At 40.9% G+C, this 17906-nt stretch overlaps 1 protein-coding gene across 1 annotated transcript; it reads left to right on the top strand.

Annotated features, from left to right (window-relative positions):
* The first annotated feature begins 3020 nt into the window (after positions 1-3020).
* On the top strand, positions 3021-13375 carry LOC308318591 (cell adhesion molecule CEACAM5-like). The gene is made up of 8 exons (XM_080768207.1): positions 3021-3073; positions 4011-4283; positions 5034-5282; positions 6924-7061; positions 8965-9064; positions 10779-10831; positions 11165-11202; positions 12601-13375. Exons 1-8 carry the CDS (start codon positions 3061-3063, stop codon positions 12904-12906), a joined length of 1170 nt encoding a protein of 389 aa, XP_080624333.1. The 5' UTR covers positions 3021-3060; the 3' UTR covers positions 12907-13375.
* Positions 13376-17906: the final 4531 nt, after the last annotated feature.

Raw genomic sequence — 17906 nt, 5'->3', positions numbered from 1 at the left:
ATCTTCTGTTCAGCTTGGCGGTGAAAGATGAAAGTGACACAATCATGTTGTGTTGAGGAAATAAATAACTGAAACTAGCACTGCCCCATTCAGACCTCAATTGTGTGAAAACATGCACCATCTCACCATCTAGTGGTGTAATATATGTGAGCCCATTGCCAGGCTAGGGTTAGTGACATAATGGCACCCATGACACCTACAAGCAACTTGCAATTAATTTGGAAATCAAAGGTCCCAGAGAATCTGGAGTAAGAGTGAGAAGCACTGAATCCAATTAAGTTGCTTTAAATTCAGTGTGAAGTTTACATGCAGTGATGAATTGGATGTCATCTGCTGGTGTTTTACAAGTCAATACAACTGTCTACCAAGAGACTGTAGAACAATTCATGCTTCCATAGTTGACAAGCGTTATGGAGATGTTAATTTCCTTTTTCAGTAGAACTTGGCACTGGTGTGCTGCTGATCATGTTATTACTGTGCTAGCTTGATTGGCCAGACAACTCACCTCTGACCTGAAGATATTCTATGGGGTGGTATTGTCAAAAGGAAGATGAGACACCAGACAGTACAAAACAATGCAGACAAGCTGGCCGGTATCAAACCTGGGTTTCAATAGACCTTATGCAGACTGACCGCATCCATCTTGCCAGCAAGGTGCTAACTTCCCATTGACAGCCCATTCATCCAAACAGAAAAGTCCTGTCTAATTGTGTTAATACTAGAAGGTCTGAGAGGTCATTTTGACCGTTTTTGTATTATTTTGAAGTTAATTATCTTTGCCCATGAAGCTTTCAGAAGGTTCCCCTTCCATGAGCATCATCATCCATCACCATTCTATCATCTCAGAAAATCTTGACATCTGAAAAAAATTCTAAATGTGAATTTAAGCACATGCAAATTTAGCTGATTTTATTTCAGACCTTCTAGTGTTCGTCAAACATTGCAGCTCTACGAAAAACTTGAATTATCCACTTTCTATCGTTATCCACATTCTAAGTGTTTGTTTCATAAAACTCCACTGTAGACATTATTATTACAGTTATGAGTTACTTCCTGTCAAGCAATTAGTTCAGCCTTGCCCGGCAGCCGGCGAAAAGAGAGTTCTCAACAGGCCCGAAAATGTATCAAACCCTGTACACTCAAGACACTGCCCCCACTGCCACGGTAAGGCTATACTAATCTGTAGCTGTGTTGATTTCCAGGGCAGATCCTCCCAGTCCACACGCAGCTGGCGGCATGTGCCGGTCGGCAAGCGGCAGCTGGCGGCATGTGCCAGTCGGCAAGCAGCAGATGGTGACATGTGCCGGTCGGCTAGCAGCAGCTGGTGACATGTGCCGGTCGGCAAGCAGCAGCTCGCGGCATTTGCCGGTTGGCAAGTAGCAGCTGGCGGCATCGCCGTTGTCGGCCAGCACCACCGGCAGATCTGCTGGTCCACACGGCAGCTGCCATCTCGGCCAGTGCCATCCGGCAATTTTTTTAAATATATATAGGCCTATACATTATTTTTCTGTGGTTGTTATGCAAGCATACATTTATTTTTATTTATTTCGCATATTCCTATAGTTTTGAGGTTGTTTTGTAAGCATGCATTATTATGAGTGACACAACAGTGGCAGAAGCAGGCAGCCGCCGGTCTGTGGCGGATTAGGAGGCTTTGCCGGTGGCAGAGGAAACACCGCCGCTGGTGTTGTCGGCAATTGGCAAATGAAAAGGTTGAGTGCACGCATCCGCCTGGGTGACGGCAGACTGCTGGGCGAACGCTGCATGGCGCTTTGGATTCAGTGCTTCTCACTCTTACTCCAGAATCTCTGGGACCTTGATTTCCAAATGAATTGCAAGTTGCTTGTAGGTGTCATGGGTGCCATTATGTCACTAACCCTAGCCTGGCAATGGGCTCACATATATTACACCACTAGATGGTGAGATGGTGCATGTTTTCACACAATTGAGGTCTGAATGGGGCAGTGCTAGTTTCAGTTATTTATTTCCTCAACACAACATGATTGTGTCACTTTCATCTTTCACCGCCAAGCTGAACAGAAGATTGAGCGATGAATTCCTTACATTTGATTTGTATGCTTCCAGTATTTCTGTCTTTTACAGGTAAGCACCTTGAACTGAGTACTACGGTTAGCCATGTTTGATGACATTGCCCAAATTTCCATTTATTATATAACCATGTAACCTTTTAGTAATGAAATGTAATACTGGGTGCAAGGAAGCTGAAATGCTTTAATACTGAGAAAACTGAGAAAAAGGTTTAATAAATCATCACCCTAAAATGCAATGTAGTGTACTGTATCTTTCAAACTTCTGCTCTAAGGAAAAAGACAAACCTAACCTTTAGGCCTATACTTTAAGAATTCGCAATCTCATCACAATGTTTTAACACAGACATATTTAATTAATCCTGCATTTCATTATGCAGTTTAAATTTGTATTCAGGTTCAAGTAGGTCTAGCTGAGTGTATTTAGCTTAATTATACATTTAAATTGTAAGCAATAGTTCATCCTGTCTACCATTGTTTATCATAATCATAGTAGGCCTATATGGGCTACAATGAGACGTTAATTTAAGCTATTATCCATGTCGTAAATACATAAATACTTCACATGTTCAATATCTATAATAGTTTATAAGCAAAGATAGCTTATCCTAATAGAATGTGTGCAGTGTGATCTTAATGTACAGTTTTAACAGAATGTTATTTCTTAAACCTGTAACTATCTCCTCCAGGTTTAAGCCATGGAGCAGGAGTTCTACCACACAATCTACTGAATGAAACATTGGGAGGGAGTGTGAGGTTCAACACAACAATACATCCACCATTTATAACAGTAAAATGGAGTTTTATTAATGATACTGGAAATATTCTACTTTTAATATCCTCAACTGGTGCAGGTCTAGTAATTCATACTGCACCAGGATATGAAGACAGGATCACCTTGAACACATCTCCTGTATCACTGGAGCTCAAAAATCTGACGTTTAAAGACAGTGGAGAATACACCGTCAGTTTTGCTAAGGCTCAAGGATCAGACTTGACAGGATCTACGCATATGATGATCTACGGTAAGTAGATTATTTATGTTGTTGCATCACTTACATACTATTTAACGGAAAACACTGGGGAATACATGTTTCATTTAAAAATGAACAACTAATTAATTTTAATTTCAAATGTATGCCTAATTCATTATAGCACTATCTATAGCCATGATTCTGAACCTCCTTTAATTTAAAGAACCCTCAATTTCAAATGCATTAATCCATGGACCCCCACATTTGAAGTCAGTTATCCCAATATGCACATGACCATATGGGCATAACAGTCGGATCAGTGACATCGTATTCAATGGAAAATATATACTTTAAATACTGCTTCATTTAGAAATAATCTTTCTAAAGTTTACTGCATGGCACGACCACAAACGTGTTGGCAATTCATGGTTCAATTACTGTAATGACAATTCTGTCTGATTGTTTTTCTTGAAAGTTGAAGTATGGGCAACAATTTTATTCCGAGGGGATACATGGGGCATGTTGGAAACTGTTGTTTTACTGTGCCAAGTTGTAAACAGTGAAAGGAAAAGACCCAAACTAAATCTAAATCAGAGATGCTTGTGTGTTGTACAATATACTAGGCTATGATCATATAGCCTGGCGGGGCCAGACTCATAACGTGGATTCACTGACGCTTCCTCCCAGTGAATCCATGCTATGAGGCTGGCCAAGCCAGGCTAATGATCATACACTCTTTTCAGTGAAGCCACTTAAAACACTTTGAACATCTTCCTAATGGATCTGCAGCCAGAGTTGGATTCAGTAGGTTCTTTCTGAATTTACAGATATTTTTAATTTGGAGTTCAAACACTGAATGACTGAAACTGTGGAGCTACAGTACAGTAACAAAAGCCTTCAAATGTTACTTGTGTAATCATTTGTAATAGGCTAATAATAATATAATTGCTGAATTGCTGATTTTCAACATCATCTTTTTCATCAATAGCTCCAGTCTCCAATGCACACATAACTCCCAACACTACAGACTATGTGGAGTTCAATGACACAGCAGTCCTCACCTGCGTATCCTCTGGTTCATCCCTCTCTTACCTGTGGTACAATGGCAGCTCTGAGGACACAGCCAGTGAGGGAGTTCAGCTTGGAGGCTCCACTCTCACAATAGTCAAAGTCACTCGCTATGACAAGGGACCATTCAAGTGTCATGTGTTCAATCCCATCAGTAGTGATACCAGTGAACTAGTAAAGCTCAACATCAGTTGTGAGTGATTTTTTACTTCCTATCTTGATTAATTTGCTGTAACATATTTTGAAGGAGACAACTTCCTGTATGTCTCACACTGCTTTTTAGTGCTCTTTGCTGAACAGTTGCTTTGTTATTGTCTCCGCCAGGCTGGGGCAGCCAAAGGCTGGACGACCAAAGGTCGGAGAGTATGTTTTTGCTCCTGTCAGTCAGTCAGTCAGTCAGTCAATCATTATGTGAGCAGCTAATCTCCGGTATACTGACAGATAGACATAATCAGTCAAGCTTTTCATACAGAATGCTTTAGGAATCTTGCTTTAAGTAGCTCATTTTCAATTAAACGAGGTCTAGCTCTAAGAAGCGGGTAGGAGCAGTCTGACACATGCTCGTCACACACACACACATACACACACGCACGCACACACGATGGCACGCACACAAACGCACGCACACACGCGCGCGCGCGCCCGTCTGGTGCCAGAGTTGCATTAGCAGTGGATGAACAGGGGGATATATATCGGCCACATCGTTGCCTGTTGCGATAATGATATTGCGAATGTTCATATCAAGATAACCTGGCCTGGTGGAGATCTGCACTGCGAGGAACACACTTTTCTAGTTGTCTTTTGGTTCTGTCTTTGTCTGGCAGCTTGTGTTAATGTACAAGGATTACTTTTTTAAATATGGATACTGTATCTACAGCTACTAATATTTTGTACTCATGGTGGCTTTTCTTTTGCTGGTGTCTGTTACGCAAATTATCTACAGTTGGCCCAGAAAACACTACAATGCAGGTTTTCTATGAAGAAGGGTCAAACCTCACTCTGTCCTGCTCAGCTGACTCCAATCCGGATCCCGCCCTGTTTTACTGGTTTCTGAATGGAACTATGTTTCAGACTGGACCAGAATCAATAATAAACATAAAGATTGATCAGAGTGGTAACTACAGCTGTCAGGCCTTTAATAACAAGACTCTGAGATATCACATGTCTGAGTCCTCAGTTGTCACTGTTCTGGGTAAGTGGAAAGAAAGTGCATTGGAAAAACTAGACCTGTACGTGCCCGTCGGCCACCAGGCTACTTGGGTTACGATGCAACTTGGGACCCTAATAATACCCGTTGTCAACTTGTCATAGCACCCGTTTTAACTATCTGTCTGTCCCTTTTGTGCCCATACTGTATATGGAGATCTAATACCTGTTGTCATACCACCCATTTTATCTGTCTGTCTGTGTCCCAGAGTGGACTGGTTAAAGTCCAGTGATTCAGTGATTTGGGTGATTTGGAAAACCCCCTGCCCCGGTAACAAGATGTACACATGCACGCACTACAGTGGGGTGACACGTGACAAACAGCACACACACCCGATCATGATTGACGGAAGGCCCCTCTCTATCCTGATTGGATGAAGGCTTTGCCACCTAGGGGTTAACTGGGTACAGCGAGGAACTCCTTATATGGCCAGCACACTCTATAGTAGGGAGGATTATCAGAACAAAACAAAATAAGAAGTGTTATTTCAATTAAGTGAAATCACTGAATATACCTTTAAGTAATCAATTGGCAAGTGTGGGGTTGCCCTGGCAATCAATTGGCTGATGCAGAGCCTGGAAATTGCACAGGTGAGGGGATTTGGGCTGATTAGGCCCCTGATTAGGGGGCGTGGACTGTGGAACGCGTGTGTCGAATGTGAAGTCGGTGGGGCAAACGGTTCTCGAGTTCCGCGTATTACAACCGTACACACACAAACGCAGACATGGCGCATTTATAGTAGGATATGAATCTGGTATTTAGGCATCTGTTTGCGTGCATGCGTGCGTGCGTGTGTGTGTGTGTGTGTGTGTGTGTGTGTGTGTGTGTGTGTGTGTGTGTGTGTGTGTGTGTGTGTGTGTGTGCGTGTGTGTACAGTTGTAATGCACGCAACTCAAGAACCATTTGCCGACTTCAAATTCGACACACCACACGTGTTCCACACGTGGCATACACCGTTGTCCAGAAACACCACAAATGGCTCTGGTCAGGGTCTGCCAGTGGGCCTAATTAGTTCAAGTCCTCTTACCTATGCAATTTCCAGCCTCTGCCTCAGCCAATTGATTGCTTAACCAGTCTACTTTTCACAGTCAGTTTGCACTCTTCAGACACAGGCACACAGGCAGGCACATACACAGATCTCCATGTGGGACACAGACAGACAGTTAAAATGGGTGCAATGACAACGGGTATTGCATACTACAGAGATCTTATTACTATTAGGTTCCCAAGTTGCATCGTTCCCAAGTAGGCCGGTGGCCAACAGACACGTACAGCCTACAGGTGTAGTGAGACAAAAGGACACATTTGTCCAGAGAGGCTGCTTACTGTTTTTAAGTTGCTTCTGTTGAAGGCTTTTTCTTCAACTAGTTCAATTTCAGTTATTCAGTGTTTGAATTGGACAGGTGCCAGATTTACTGTATTACAAATTACAATGACTTATTACAGTATTATTTATTGTCTCTTACTTATACCGCTTATATAGAACACACAAATAATTAAACAAATTTAGACAGCATACATAATTCATAGTTTTACTAAAGCAAACAAACAAACAAACATACAAAAACATGAAAGGTTGGAATGGAGAGCTAAAATACCTAAATGATAATTGTGTTTCATCAACAGTGAGGATAACTCATGCTGAGATCACACTATCAACAAGCCAGCCAGTTGAGCACAAGTCAGCCAACATGACCTGTGAGGCGGATGGGTCGATCACTACCAGAGAGTGGATGAAGGATGGCCAACCTCTGACCACTAGCAGTAACATCACTCTTCATGACAATAACAGAGTGTTGTCCTTCAGTTCTTTGAACATAGAAGACAGCGGAGAATACTTGTGTAAAGTCAGTAATCCTATCCCTAGCCATCAGCAGCATACATATGACATGAAGGTGAACTGTAAGTGTTGCAGATTTATTTTATTTAATTATATTTCTTTTTATATTCATTACAAAAGTTAGTTTTCTGAGTGATTATAATAGCAAGTCTTATCATTGACGGGGAGCATACTTTGGTCCGACATACCATTGGTTCGAAGGAGCATTGGTCCGTCTCGGGATAGGGTTGGATGTTAGGTTTAGGTGTGCTGCCCCGTGCTCACGGTTATGGTTAGGGTGAGGGTTTGGGGTAGGTAGTCGATCGGACCAATGGTATAGTACCCATCATTGACTATAGCACAGAACATGAGCACTACAGTTCCAAATATTTCAAATGATTTTCCTATTTTTCCTAAGTGTTCTCCCCAGAATAGGAATGCTGAGGTTCAAGTGGTAAAGTTACCTTATTAGTCTTTTCTTTTCTTTTTTTTTGTTAATTACTTCGTTAGTACACCGGTGACCGTTGGGCACTGGCCATGTCATGTCGTGAAACAAATGTTGTGATTGGTCGTAAAAGATTGTTAGCGGGGGAAATACATATGACGGAAGTTCCACCCGACCCCTGTAGTAACTCTGCATTAGGTATAGTTACCAGGCTTTTTCTATTCGATGAGTAAAGGCTGGCAATGCAAACGCAGCTATATGGGCAAAAAGGGACAAGGATGGACAGAGATCTCCATATAGGGGCATAAAAGGGAGACAGACCCAGGTAGAACGGAAACTTTGACAATTTAGTGTACAATGGGAATTGGTTATTGCACACCTGTCGTACCTATTGCCCAATTAAGTGTTGAGTGCTGTCCAAGCGTCCATACATCTGTGGTTTGAGCATTGGTACAGAGGCTTTTGTGGAGATCTTGTCATCTTACGACTTTGACCATAACATTACATCATATTGCACTATTAGCCTATAATATTTATTATCTGTGTTTCAGATGGACCATACAATGTAACAATCGGAGATGTAGATGAAATAGACGTTGAAACACAGTTTCAATTAACCTGTTATACTGAGTCAGTACCAAATCCAAGTTACATCTGGATATTGAATGGAACACAGTTGGACGAGTTTTCTGATGTAATCAACAAGGTAGCTGAATTCTCTGACAGTGGGTGTTACATCTGCAGTGCTACGAATAATGTTACTGGAAAAACATTAAACTCCAGTATCCACCAGCTGTTTGTTAATGGTAAGGTTCAATTGTATTTGGAGGTACTGCACATTATGCAATAGATTTGTATGTCTGTAAAAGGTCACATTATTTTAGATATAACAGTGCTGGTGCTAATTCTATCTACAATGTGTAGTTTAAGACAGGTATTTGGTCAAAGGTAGCAAGGAACAGTATGTGTGCTTTATATTGGTCACTATATGATTGGTAATTTTTAACATTTCAGTGCTGTGTGATCTACGGAATTCAAGCTTTCATTTGGTATATAGATTGTGCGTGTAGGCCGTCTCTACGAAACGGTATCAACTCAAGCGAAAATGAAATGTCAGGAAATCGGATTAAACCCCATTTTGCTGTGATGAAACTGAACGATCGAGCAAATGGAATCGCGCACAATGGCTGGCACAAATCAAACTAGATAAAGTGCCCCTCGGGGCACAGGTCTCCACCAGAGCAGGTCAGGTTGTGGCCTCCTGGTGGCGCTATAATAGGCCAATGTGAAAAGGGTGCCAATTCTTCTTACGCCTTGGATGGCAATTGGATGATTTATGTACAATTATATATTTAATATTTCTTCTTCTGTTCCTTGCTTGTCTGTATTGTCATATGTTCCAGAGAAAGGACCTACACCACCGGCTGGAGGTTTATCGGGTGGTGTCATTGCTGCAATAGTGATTGTTGTGCTTCTAGTTATAGGAGGGACTGGCGGGGGAGGGTACTATTTGTACAAAAAAGGGTAAGAAATATTAATATTAAATCAATCATTTCTTCACGTGGCTTTATTATAAATCAAGGCAAAATGTGACAAAATGTTAACAATTCAATCCTTTGATGTATGTCCATAGTATAAAATGACACGAGGCTACAGTACTTGAATGATGAAAGAACACTTTACTTTTGTGATAAACGTTAATTAGGCCTATACCGCAATACAAATGTAATCACTTAACTGGATTAATTCAAATCTAAATTGTATCATTTAGTCATTTGGAACATTAAGAATTCTAAATGTTATTATAGTTTATTGTAGTTTATTGTGGTTTAGTTTAGTTTAGTTTAGTTTAGTTTAGTTTAGTTTAGTTTAGTTTAGTTTAGTTTAGTTTACTGTAGTTTAGTTTAGTTTAGGTTCTAGATTCAGTCCTGCACAAGAAAAGACACTGTATGTGTCCTGTAAACCAGTGGTTCCCAAAGTGGTGTCCGGGGACCCAGGGGTCCTTGAGGGAGTTCCAGGGGGTCCCCAGCTAAATGATAGTTTGTAACCAAATGGACCCTTATGGGTCTGTAACTCTGAGAGTGTACAAATTGAACCCTAACATAGACCCTAACAAATATAAATTGGGGGTCCCAGAGATAGAAATGCCATTAAATGGGGGTTCGTAGACTAATGCATGTCAAACTGGGAGTCCTTGAAATTAAACGGGTTGAGAATCTCTGCTAGAGCCATAAAAGATCTTCTCTTATGAGGTTCCTGGCATATCTTTTCAAATGGGGGTCCACGGGGGTAATTAGTGGCAATTTGGGGGTCCTTGACGTGAAAATGTTTGGGAACCACTGCTGTAAAGTATGATCACTTAAGAGACTTCTACCTCCTCGCTCACATTAAGTCCCTCTGGATAAGCATCAGCATCATTAGCATCAGCTAACAGCCCAAAAATAAACAGCACAAGTAGCACAAGAACCCACCCCATCATCATGACTCATAAGCATAGTCACTAATAAATTGTTTCTGCCTTCCTACATAAGCTTGCTTAGCTTTGTGTCATCTTCTACTATTGATAATGAATGAAACTGTCAATGTATTTTTTATTTAATTCAATTCAATTCAATTCAATTCAATTCAATTCAATTCAATTCAATTCAATTCAATTCAATTCAATTCACTACCAAGATGGAATTTTCATAATTTAAAGGAAATTTAAAAATATTTTTTAATTAATTCACATCTAACTAGTATTAAGTAATATTTAAAGGATTGCTTCACCCATTTTTTACTTATCTTCATATAATTGGTCTTCCTCACTATGCTCAGATGGCACCATTTCTGTCTGCTCTGTGTCTGGACAGTTTCTCTTCCTGGAAAGTTGGCATGCTGAATTAGAAGCCATAAGTCTAGCATTCATAAAAATAAATCACACCGGTGTGAAGTGAGGGGCGCTCTTATCATCGTACATCATCATACATGGACCAATCAATCATCACATCCGTGCTACAAACACACAGACACACAAACCTGCAGTGCATAGGTAGGGGAGCTAGTGCCCCTTAATAAAACGTATTTTTGGATTGTTTGAAATGACGAAACCTGCGTAACAAGGATGTCGAACTGATCTGAACTGTAAGTAGACTGAAGTAATGGCATCTATAATGAGCATTTGTGAGGAGCAATTATGAAGATAGGTTGAAAATTTGTGAAGTGGTCCTTTAATAAGTAATAGTTATCTGCACAGGACCTTTCGGAGCAATGACAGCAGATCTGGCAGCGGTAAGTCAGTGTGTGTGTAGTGTGTGTGTGTGTGTGTGTGTGTGTGTGTGTGTGTGTGTGTGTGTGTGTGTGTGTGTGTGTGTGTGTGTGTGTGTGTGTGTGTGTGTGTGTGTGTGTGTGTGTGTGTGTGTGTGTGTGTGCGGCCGTGCGTGCATGCGTGCGAGCATGCGTGCGTGCGCGCGTTTGTGTGGGTGTGTGGGTGAGAGAGAGTGCAAACTGTACAACTGCGATTTTGCATATTGCCATGCATGTGTGATATGTTTTGATGATTATTATTTTGGTCTAAACTGGCTTACTGTATCTCTAAGCATTGTTGTGTGTGTTTTTGAGCAGATACAGGCCATGACAGAAGAGCAGGATTAGAGGAACAGGTAAAACACGCACACGCACGCATACGCGCACACGCACGTATGCACGCACGCACGCACACACACACACACACACACACACACACACACACACACACATTCATAAACACATGTTCTTTCACAGCTCTTGCATCACATTGAATATTACTGGACACATAGTAGGGCTGTGGTTCGGCTGATGTTTACATCAGACCCGTAGCCTCAGTGCTGTAGTAATACCTTCTCATGTTGTGGGTCAGTACCATAGACTGTAAAAAATATGGACAAAGCGTTCCGCGGGTCTAACGTGAACGTAAAATGAAGCCTGTCAGTCCTTGCAATGGAAGTCGCCATCTTTCTAGATCTGTTTTGGCCCAGTTCAGGCCAGCTGGCCCATTGGCTGGCCCAGACAACGAGGCGGGACTTCCCCCTTCTTCTTCGTTGGTTTTTATTTTGACTCGAGTGGGTGGGGGATCCCGTTCATAGACTGTAACGGTAGCCACGCCCCTCAGAACATGCGCGACTTTATGGTCATTTTTTTAATAAATGGGACCATAATTTTCCAAAAAGAATATTATGACATTAGAAATGAGACTTTAAACTAGTGACTGGAAGCAAAAAGTATTCATGACCATGTTTATTAAGGTAATACAGTCTAGGTGAAGTTGGGCCCAAATACATGGACTTCTATGGGGCTATGGGTTTTTTTGAGCCCAATGAGAGCGCCACAACAGGCCATTATATGAACTTTCATTTCCTTAGTGGCTTCACAAAATATCCGTCTGACTGCCCCCCTGGTCAGTACCAACAGAATTGAGGAACTTCAGGTTGTTAAATGTGACGTGTTGTTTTATAGTGTTCTATTATAGGATATGCATATATCTTTGACCAGCTTTACAACCATTATGTCAATATAGATTTGAGCCCTCTTCCAGTCATCCTTACTTATCAGCGGTTGTGTGTAGTAAAAGGTCAGACTTTGAACCCGGAAACATTGTGTATGAGAGCTGAAAGAAAGAAAGAAAGAATGAAAAAAGGAAAATAACGTAATTACTGTCTGGAAATGTTAATTATTGGTTTGTTAAACCTGAATACTAAAGATGCTCATGCCTTATAGCTTGTCTAAAAGAAAATAGAAAATGTTGGCCACCGCTGGTAGAAAATGTGTGTGTGTGTGTGTGTGTGTGTGTGTGTGTGTGTGTGTGTGTGTGTGTGTGTGTGTGTGTGTGTGTGTGTGTGTGTGTGTGTGTGTGTGTGTGTGTGTGCGTGCGTGCGTGCGTGCGTGCGTGCGTGCGTGCGTGCGTGTGTGGCAGAACCTTTGATCTTTATTACATTTCATACAAACGTACACAAATTCATCCATGATTTATGTTGTTGTCAGACAATTCCAATAACATCTCTTCCTTTCAAATCTTCCTCTAGGAATTGAACTATGCAGAAATCAGTCAATTCCAGAAGAAGGGCGGTGGAAGCGTCCCGCTGGGGAACTTTGGTACCTCACCCACAGAGTACGCCGAGATCCAGCGGAACAGCAAGGCCGGAGGAGGGACAAGGACAGCATCCCCTCCTACCTACGATGCTCACATGCACAATGTGAAGAGGTCGGCCCCTCAGCCTGGACAGTTGGCTGGCCCTCCTAAAGCTGTTCCTCGGGCAGCATCTCAGGCTGCTGGCCCTGGGCAGCCTGCTGATGACGACTCCACTCTCTACTCTCAGGTTAAGAAGTAAAGACTGTGGAGCAAAGACTATGTGCGGACCACTCCTTCTCTGTAAGAAGTAAAGACCCTCTTAGATGCAGCCATGTGCAATTATGTTTTACAGTCAGCTGAGATGTGCCAAGCTATAGCCCACATCTAGCGAGAGAAATATACACTCCAAAGTTCAGTTTCATTGAAGGTGAAACCTGCGTTTAGCTGGCATACAAGCACATTAGCAGTGATTAACATTGTAGTTAAAAAGCATAATTCCAAAGGTCTACTTTAAAAGCATTGATGCTTTTGTAGCAAGCAAATTCATTTATTTAACATTACCCTATAAGCCTGCATTCTTTAATCATGCCAAGAACAATTCTGTATGATTCATTTCACATACATAAAATGATATCTGTAACAGTAACCTGCACTGGGCTGAAACTTCAGGTACAAATGTATGGATTGCTACATAGTTTTTTTTGTTAATACTTGTATTACCCTTGAAATGGGCCTACTATACAATTTTTCCATTCAATATTACTTTTATAGTTTTCATGATAGTTTAAATATTTGTGATGCAACATATCGTGTCTAATCTGATGGTTCAATTTGTTTCTGTAACTCTGTTACTTTAGAGGTCTAAAGGAGAAATCAATGATGTTTTATTTCAAAGCTTTCTCTGCATAGACCAGATTGGCATCACCAATATGCTGGTCTGGTGTATGGCTTTCTCTGCATAGACCAGATTGGCATCACCAATATGCTGGTCTGGTGTATTGCTTTCTCTGCATAGAACAGATTGGCATCACCAATATGCTGGTCTGGTGTATTGCTTTTTCTCTGCATAGACCAGATTGGCATCACCAATATGCTGGTCTGGTGTATTGCTTTTTCTCTGCATAGACCAGATTGGCATCACCAATATGCTGGTCTGGTGTATTGCTTTCTCTGCATAGACCAGATTGGCATCACCAATATGCTGGTCTGGTGTATTGCTTTTTCTCTGCATAGACCAGATTGGCATCACCAATATGCTGGTCTGGTGTATTGCTTTCTCTGCATAGACCAGATTGGCATCACCAATATGCTGGTCTGGTGTATTGCTTTTTCCCTGCATAGACCAGATTGGCATCACCAATATGCTGGTCTGGTGTATTGCTTTCTCTGCATAGACCAGATTGGCATCACCAATATGCTGGTCTGGTGTATGGCTTTCTCTGCATAGACCAGATTGGCATCACCAATATGCTGGTCTGGTGTATTGCTTTCTCTGCATAGAACAGATTGGCATCACCAATATGCTGGTCTGGTGTATTGCTTTCTCTGCATAGACCAGATTGGCATCACCAATATGCTGGCCTGGTGAATTGCTTTCTCTGCATAGACCAGATTGGCATCACCAATATGCTGATCTGGTGTATTGCTTTTTTTGGTGCTTGTCCCCTAGTGTTCCTCCCAGTTGCAGGCAGCAAACATTTTATTTGAGAAATCAGTATTTCAGAAATAGTATGTGGATAATCAGAAATAAAATGGGGCTATATTTATTAATGCGGCAGAAGTCTCCCATGTTATCAGCCTTATTTTATTGATTTAGTGCCACGATGTGTTAAATACTTTTGCCACAATTGTAATGTTATGACTATTTGATACCTGTAAGTGTATTTAAGATTATGTATTCAAGATGTGTTGAAGTGAAGTTAATTTAAGATGTATTTTTTTTTTACAGATGAAAATAATGAAATTGATTAGTGTACTGTACTGTATACTGGTAGTCTTGAATGAGACTGCAGAGCCACAAACTGCATTTTGTAATTTGTTCATAGCAGTTTTAATAGTTCACCAGCAAGTGTCTATGAAAGTAAAGACGAAGAGATGCTTTATAATCTATCGTACGACACTGTGCTTCATACACTGAAAATAGACGATATGTGAACTCACAATGCATCGCAGTGCGACCCGTTGTGAGTGTATTTTTAGCATGACACTCTGTCATGCCACAAAGTGTAAATCATACTGTATGTGCGTGTGGTTTATTGAAGTATGTATGAACTCTGTCCTCCACCCCTTAGTTTATTACTGGAGTTCAAACCACCTGGTAATCTCTGCCCAGTAGTTATACACACTTTTTCAAATGCACTGAAAGAACATGATGCTACACTACAGTATAGCAACTCCAATGCTCTGTTGTCCATTATTCTGAGCCACACAACTCGATGCCCCTGTTTGCATTCTCATTTTGTCAACTTATATCTGCTTTTGCACCAATAAATACAATTTTGCTGACGGAAAAGTGGTTGGGGTTTTTCATGTCACATGTCACCAAACACACATGTCCATGATAGAATATTCAGATGCATGAATGTAACGGACCCGGCTCTTATTTTGAAAGGAACAGGAAGCTTGCTCACTCACCAGAGTCTGATAAAGAAAGCCCAGCATGCATCAGTGAGAGAGAAAAATGTTTGTTCCTCATGTGCTCCACCATGATCTTTGAAGGCCTAAACCAACAGGATGAGATGGAACACCAAACAGATCAAGTGAGTGCAGACCAACAAAAGAACAAATGAAATGGAAATGGAACTGCCGGATTTTAATTATATGATTTATTGGTTTAGTGACCTCCCTGGAGAACTACATGGTTGAGTAACATCATGGTATTGGGACACCCATCAACAAGTTAGCACCTAGCTGGAGAGGGAACAAGGTGAATGTCATTTTTATGGTTATTGGTTTGTGTCATATTGTTGTGGGATCTTGTTTTATTGGTTTGTTTATATGGTATTATGTTTTGATATGAAACTTTTATTGGTTATTTGTAAACTTATTTGTTTATATGAATGCCTCACATTATTGAATATGTCTTCCTGTATTGATTATATGTTTGTGTCTTGTTTTTAGTTTTCACGTTGATCCATTAAAGAAACTTCACATCATCAGTCGGCCTTCAACCTCTTTGTCCAGCCTGGTTCGCTACAATGAACATTACTGTAATTAGGCAAGTAAACTTCCAGAATGTAACTATACACCAGAATGTTGCGTGCACTCTGTGCAGCCAGTACAGTACTTAACATCAGCAAGAGTGTACATGTTACCAACAAGGTTCTGTATGAGGGAATATCAAGGGTGAGCCAGAAAATAGGAGCCAGGAGAATGAGACTAGTAGGACACTGCCAAAGACATAAAGAACTGCCAGCCAGCAAATTGGTGCTGTGGGAAACAACACACAGGCATTGATCACACTAACATGCGTGGATGTACTCAAGAACAACGCAAGAGCGCAAAGTACCAACGAACTGGTTAGATGCATGGAGAACCGGGATGACTAAAAAAACAATGAAAACATAACTCGTGAACGAGAGGGAAGCTGTTCTACAGTCAGTTAAATCGTGTAACTCGTGTTCAGTAGTCAAAGTGTAATGTTTGCTTAGGGCAGTAAATGACAACCTATAAGACTTACGTCTTCTGTCTTAAATAGTGCTCCTCACTTCACACAAGTGTGATTTTTTTAATATAACAATAACACATTTGAGGGCCAATTCCCAGGCTGATTTTTGTTTCCAGTCCGCTCCTGGGTGTCTTTCAGTCGGCCCAACTTTCTAGGGCTCCTGGGCCTCGGGCCAGCATGCCCGTTCAGGGGTCCAGCTCTGCCAGAATAGTTTTGCTTAATATCCTTCTATGTATGCATTGTATTGTAGGCTATACAATGTTTCTTATAGAGGGTAACACAAATGCTTGATGCAGAGCACAGTAGTAGACAATGGGAACATTATAATGTTTTTTTTACCTACACTGTATGTTCTAAATGGGGGGAAATGATATCTTTAGCTGACATCATTTAAATGGAATTTGATATGTCTATGATATTAATGTAGCTTTAATATTAACAGAGTTTAAAGTGATAATCTAAGATTCCAATGCTATGTCTTGTGGCATTATTTGTACTTAGTACTCTAAGTGTATTATTGAGGGCATTTCCTATAAACAGCTACAGTATAGTGTAGATTCTGTCTGAACACACTTAAAATGCCATTGACATTGAATGGAGAATTTACGTCATCTGAGCAAATCGGCTGGGTATGTAGGTGACCACGCTTGGCCAATAAGGGACCACCATTCTTGATTATGATGTACGATGATCAGAGTGCCCCTACTTCACACAGGTGTGATTTCTAGACTACTACTAGACTTGAATTGTTTAATTGTGTCAAACTACAACAAAGTAATTGTAATACACAATGTAACAATAGAGGAACTGTGACCTATGGAATTTGTTCTGTTATGCTATGTTCTAGTGTCTATTCTATTCTGTTTAGAATCTGATTCCCGCATGTTTCTTTCACACATGTTGAGCATTTACTGGACATCATTGCCAGTCAATTTGTACATTTTATTATTTTATTAATAGGGATGATGATAACACTTCACAGATATGACTTAGAATGCAGTCTTTTTCCGCTTGGGAGCTGACCACTGTTATGTCAACCTTTACCCTGTCCCTGTGAGTCAGTGTGAGCCATGCACCATAAATCCAAGGAGTGTTGGTTAATATAACAGAAACATTGATGAAATGTCTTTACAGAAACCAACACCTTTGTTTCCTTGAAAGATTGATTACACCAATGTGAATTGTGAACCAGTACATTGTTGTTCCTGGAACAGTGCGCTCACGCACAGCACACATACTGACTTGAAATGTTTGCTTTTCAATGTTTTGCAGTCGACACAAAACATAAATAATGACTTTCTATAAAGACTTTAGAAAACAAAGCATAAAATGCAGCGAGATCATGATGATATCATAACCCAGTGGATTATTTGACAGTCATAGTTTATGTATATAGCTCTTGGCAGAGCTCTTAGCTCTCAGCCAGTGTTGTATAAAGAAGTAGGCCTACTATAGCCACAGAGGTTAATGATCACACCGATCACTACAGGCTGAACGCTATCTGGTGGTCCTTAATGAATCCTGCACTCATGTCTTATTTTAAACACATTGTCACAGTCGCTCTCCATGAATGCAACATAATTGTATTTATT

This window comes from Protomyctophum bolini (assembly GCF_963924005.1).
Source record: "Protomyctophum bolini genome assembly, chromosome: 7".
NCBI lineage: Eukaryota > Metazoa > Chordata > Actinopteri > Myctophiformes > Myctophidae > Protomyctophum > Protomyctophum bolini.
The sequence above is the reverse complement of the archived record's forward strand: the minus strand, read 5'-3'. Positions and strand labels throughout refer to the sequence as shown.